Source organism: Drosophila serrata, unplaced genomic scaffold (genome assembly GCF_035046125.1).
Source record: "Drosophila serrata isolate PLE 108 unplaced genomic scaffold, ASM3504612v1 contig_224, whole genome shotgun sequence".
NCBI classification, from domain to species: Eukaryota; Metazoa; Arthropoda; class Insecta; order Diptera; family Drosophilidae; genus Drosophila; species Drosophila serrata.
The window spans coordinates 167320-173112 of record NW_028257122.1 but is presented as its reverse complement, the minus strand read 5'-3'; the positions used below and the strand labels follow the sequence as shown (position 1 = coordinate 173112).

The following is a 5793-nucleotide window of genomic DNA, read 5'->3' as shown; positions in this document are numbered from 1 at the left end:
TATCGAGATCATGTTAACAGCGATATGGATTATAATTCATTCATGAATATATCAAGAAGGTGTTGGGAAGATAAATTTGGATTTCTTCTACTCTCTAAGGATGATGATATGAAAACTGGACGATACAGAAAAGGATTCGATCAGTTTATTATTCTCGAATAAATAATAATATAAGTATAATGAAATTGATATAAAAATAAACAGTTCATGATTAAGCTTCATAATGAGTACTTCGCTAACAATTGCTTTAAATGGAAACACATCTGTACTAAGCGAACATTTTTTTCCTCAAATTGAGTTAAATCGTAATTATGAATGTGCTCTAATCGACTTTTATACATTCAATTCTATACCGAATGTAGATAAGGGGAATAATCTATTTCATATTGGAAACAAAGTCATAGAAATACCTATAGGCTCATATGAGTTTGAGGATATAATAAAATATATTTTTAATAAGCTCAAGGAATATGAACTTCACAATAGTGTAACAATTGAATGTAACACCAATACTTTACAAGTTCAAGTTGTTAGTAAAAAAGAGACAGTATATTTTAATCATCAACGATCAATTGGACGATTATTTGGATTTAATAAGCGTAAATTAAGACCAAATGAAAATGAAATTTACGTCTCGGATAACCCTGTAAATATTTTAAAAATAAATTCTGTTAGATTGGAGTGTAACATTGTTAGTGGATCATATGTGGGGAATAAACCAAATCATGTGCTTCATGAATTTGGAATCAATGTTCCGCCTGGATATAAAATGAACATTACACCACACAACTTGATTTATTTACCTGTCAACACCAGAGAAATAAGCACACTCGAAGTACGGATAACTGATCAAAACGGAGAATTAATTAATTTGCGTGGAGAAACTGTATCAATTCGTCTTCACTTACGATCAACAAAATGATTATTTATAATAAAAAGACATTACATAGCTCCTTTGATAACATTATTAAACCTACAGTTGAAGTGAAAGCATCATCATCTTCAAAATCATCATCATCAACCCGAAGTCCTTCAAATCAACGGCCGACTCTCACATTAAAAAATAAATTGATTTTAAAATCATTGGGATTTAATATTAAATAAATAATTCAAATGAATGAGATTTTTTATGTTCAAGAAAAACCTGTCAATGATGAAAGCATTGTTAAAAAAGAACTACATACTTATTATCCATATCAACAAAACTTCAAGCCAAATGATGAAGTTCGTATCACAATACAGAACCAAGATTTGTATGTCCTTCCATGTGAAAGTTTTCTCCACTTTGAGGGAACACTTAGCAAAATTATTGACACAAATACAGGAACGACTTCGACAAATGGAGTTACTGGGATGCTCAAAAATAATTACATGGCCTATTTTCTAGGTGAAATAAGATATGAGTTAAACGGGTGTGAATTGGATAGGACACGGTTTACTGGAATTACAACAACTATTAAGAACTTTCTCTCAGTCGGCCAACAGGAAGGAGTTCTTTGCCGTGATGCCGGGTGGAGTGGTGGAGACAATATTCCTTCGGGAGGACATTTCAGCTTTTCTGTACCTTTAAAAATGTTGATGGGACTCGCTGAAGACTACAAGAAAGTAGTGTTAAATTGTAAACATGAGCTCGTTCTCTTGCTTACAAAAAAACACTGATGATATGTATATTAAAACAGTTGATGGAAAAACACACAATATTGCTATACATAACATATGTTGGAAGATTCCCCACATCGTTCCAAGTGACAGTGCTAAAATTAAAGTGTTTAATGTAGTGAAAAGTGGAGCTACTCTCCCACTCGCATTCCGGAGTTATTATTATTATTATTATTATTAATGGCCATCACAACCCTATCGGGTCACAGCCTGTTGCACAATCTGCCTCCACGCTTCCCTGTCCTGGGCCCGCGCTCGCCAGTTGGTAACACCAGATGTAGACAGGGCTTCCATCACCTGGTCCTGCCAACGTATCCGGGGTCGTCCTCTCCTCCGTTTTCCGACGATTACCGCATCAAATACCTTACGAGCCGGAGCGTCTTCTTCCATGCGGGCGATGTGACCCAGCCAGCGGAGTCTTTGAATTTTGACTCGGCTTACTATATCAACATCCCCGTACAGCTCATACAGCTCGTGGTTCCATCTGATGCGATAAGCATCGCCAACGCAGATTGGACCAAAGATTTTGCGGAGAATCTTTCTCTCGAACACTCCAAGAGCAGCTGCATCGGATTGCACCACTGTCCAGCACTCCGCACCATATAAGAGTACTGGAAGAATGAGCGTCCTGTAGAGTGTTATTTTTGTCGGTCGAGAGAGAGCTCTACTGTTAAAGTGCCTACTGAGCCCAAAGTAGCACCTGTTGGCAAGTGTGATTCTCCGCTTAATCTCCAGGCTGACATCATTTGTGCCACTTATTGCAGATCCAAGGTAAATGAATTCCTTCACGAACTCAAAGCTATGGCTTCCTGCAGATAGCTGGGAATCAAGACGCCGCGATTCCCTGCTAGAGCACACCATAAACTTTGTCTTATCCATGTTAACTGCCAGTCCTACTTTAGCTGACTCTTTTTCAATAGCCCCGAAGGCTGCTGTAACATCACGCTTGGTTCGGCCAATGATATCAATATCATCAGCGTAGCCAAGGAGTTGGACACATCTGTTTGTTAGAATAGTGCCCGTCCGATGCACTCCAGCCTTCTTTATAATACTCTCCATTAGAATGTTGAAGAGCATACAAGACAGCGAGTCGCCTTGTCTGAGACCACACTTGGTATAAAAGGTTTCGGATTGGTCATTTCCTACCCTGACAGAGCTGATGGTGTTGCTCAATGTCATCATGCAAAGCCGTATTAGCTTTGCTGGTATACCAAGCTCAGACATGGCGGCATACAGGCGATCTCGCCGGGGACTATCGAATGCAGCCTTGTAATCGACGAAGAGGTGATATGTGTCGATCTGAATTTCGTAGGACTTCTCCAGGATTTGGCGCAAGGTGAAAATCTGGTCCATAGTGGATTTGCCAGGCCTGAACCCGCACTGATAAGGTCCAATCAGTGCTTCAGCATGGGGTTTCAGGTTTTCACATAGTACGCTCGTAAGGACCTTGTATGCGACTGGAAGAAGACTAATGCCACGGTAATTGGTGCGCAATGTGGCATCACCCTTCTTCAGGATAGGACAGATCATGCTGTGGTTCCAATCGTCGGGCATGCTCTCCGTTAGCCATATCTTGCTGATTAGTTGGTGCATGCTCCCTACCAACATATCACCAGCAGCCTTAAACAATTCAGCCGGCAGGCCGTCAGCACCTGCGGATTTATTGTTTTTAAGTCGTTGGATTGCAACCTTGACTTCGGCATGGCTTGGGGTCGGTACGTCCACATCAGTACCATAGATTGGGGTTTGTGGATCATACTCTCCATAGTCATCATAGCCAGAGCCAGCTAATAGACTTGAGAAGTGCTCCCTCCATAACCTCAGCACAATCTCTGCATCAGTGACTAGGTTTCCGTCATCGTCCTTGCACGCAACTCCTCCAGTCTTAAAACCTTGGGTCAGACGCTTAACCCTCTGGTAGAAGTTACGAGCTTCATTCCGGCATCTGCTGCTCTCAATGCTCTCACACTCACGCCTCTCCTGTTCTCTCTTCTTGCGTCTGAAGAGGCGTTTCTCATCTCTCCTCCTTGACCTGTAGACCTCGACAACAGCCCTTGTGGCCCCAGCTTGCAGTGTTCTTCTGTAGGCGGCGTCTTTTGCAGCTGTTGCGTCGCGACACTCCTGGTCGTACCATGGATTCCTCGTTGGGGCACGTTGGAATCCGATGACCTCTTCTGCAGAAGTTCGCAGGGAGTGGGATATGAGTGCCCACATATTGCTGATGTCTTCAGGTGTTGGAGTTGCTCGGCTCAGCAGGCCTGAGACTTGAGTGGAGAATGCATCCCTTGTCCGTTGTGATTGCAGCTTCCCGATGTCCAGCTTTCTCAACAGTCCTCGACGTGCAACCTTCGCAACACATAGCCGTGTGCGAATCTTAGCTGCAACAAGATAATGGTCGGAGTCGATGTTGGGACCCCGACAGGATCGCACGTCGAGTACGTTAGATGCATGCCTTGCATCGATCACAACATGATCGATCTGATTTCTGGTCAGTCGATCAGGAGAGAGCCATGATGCCTTGTGTATGTCCAAATGACGAAACCCAGTACTACGAACTACCATATTATGCGCTGCAGCAAAGCCTATTAATCTGAGACCATTGCTCGAGGTGGTCTCGTGTAGACTAAATTGCCCGACGGTGGCACCAAAGATGTCTTCTCGCCCTACCTTGGCATTAAAATCCCCAAGGAGGATCTTAATGTCATGGGAAGGACAGCGGCCATAAGCCCGGTCGAGCTCCGCATAGAAAGCATCCTTGGTGACATCGTCCTTTTCTTCGGTTGGGGCATGCGCGCATATCAGGCTGATGTTGAAGAATTTGGCAGTAATTCGGATCGTTGCAAGTCTCTCGTTTATTGGCAGAAAGTGAGAGACCCGGCGCCGCAGTCTGGCGCCTACAACGAAGCCACAGCCAAATTCATGCCGTTCTGGATGGCAGCTGTAGTAAATGTCGCAGTTCTTCTTCTTAAGGCAACCTTGTCCTATCCATCGCATTTCCTGGATAGCAGTGATGTCAGCCCTACATTTATTGAGGGTATCTGCTAGTTGTCGCATTCCGGAGTTGGGATTGTTATATTAATCCAACATTGGTACAGGGAACACATCATATCTGGAATGTAAAGTTGTCTGCAAATAGGGAACGTCCACGTTTTGCTGTCATTGCATTTACGTTAAATGGACAGCTAATTGCAAAGAATTCGAAAAATGCAAAAGTATATCTAAATTCTGAAGTCTATCCCTATGAGGATTTGAATATTAAATATAATGAGAATCTGTTTGACGTCTTGTACGACATGTATACAAAATTCCAAGAGAGCTACTACAATCGAGAACCACGGGCACTTCTATCACCCATCGAGTTTATAAGGAAGGCTCCTGTCGTTGTTGTTGATCTCTCATACCAGAATGAGTCTGTAAAATCAGGACCGATTGATGTAAGTGAGATGAATACAAAGGTATATTGCCTTCTCAACCATGATCGACTAGTTGAATATACACCATTGAGTGGATTAGTTCAACGTATCGTCTAAAAATTTTTATAGGATAAGATCATTCAATTTTTATAATCATTGGGAGTAGACGTCCACGGAGCAATCAAAAATGATGACATAAGAAAACAAAACCAAATCCACAACCTCTTTTACAATACATCAACTTGTAATTAGAATAAATAATTTCATGAAAATGTATAAGAATAAAATTTTTCCCGAACACGTGCAATATCTGGAGGACTCGTTAAAATATTTCCATGAGAGGATGCCTGATACACCGCTGGTTTCAAATATACATGGACAACATTTCACATCTTGCTCTTGGGCGAATGATAATGCCAACAATGGTCTCGATACTTGCGCCTGTCATTTTTTCAGTGTTCGCTCTCAAAAATCATTAAAAATTATGAAAATGTATGTTGATTTAGAACATCTCTTCTGATATTTATATTTGATAAATAAAATTATAATATATAAATAAATATATATCCAATTTTTATTGGGAAAAAAGGGCTTGGGGATGTATTTTTTTTTTCAGTATTTATTTTTCAGATTTACTCTTTCACTTAAAAGTCACAATTCCATATCAAAGAAGGGCACATCTTTTGGTCAATGAAAGAAAGGGTGGTGAGGGTGATCCTTC

General features: G+C 41.3%; 1 protein-coding gene across 1 annotated transcript; it reads right to left on the bottom strand.

Moving 5' to 3' along the window:
• Positions 1 to 1854: 1854 nt before the first annotated feature.
• Positions 1855 to 4713, bottom strand: LOC147644184 (uncharacterized). The gene is made up of 2 exons (XM_086829852.1): positions 2343 to 4713; positions 1855 to 2270 (listed from the first exon to the last, which is right to left on the bottom strand). Exons 1-2 carry the CDS (start codon positions 4711 to 4713, stop codon positions 1855 to 1857), a joined length of 2787 nt encoding a protein of 928 aa, XP_086685978.1.
• Between the last annotated feature and the right edge of the window lie 1080 nt (positions 4714 to 5793).

Excerpts from the sequence above, each read along its gene's own strand:
- LOC147644184 (XM_086829852.1), bottom strand. The coding sequence starts at position 4,713 with ATGCGACAACTAGCAGATACCCTCAATAAATGTAGGGCTGACATCACT. Across the intron at positions 2,271-2,342 it reads CAGGTGCTACTTTGGGCTCA|TACTCTTATATGGTGCGGAG; the intron begins GTAGGCACTTTA and ends TCATTCTTCCAG.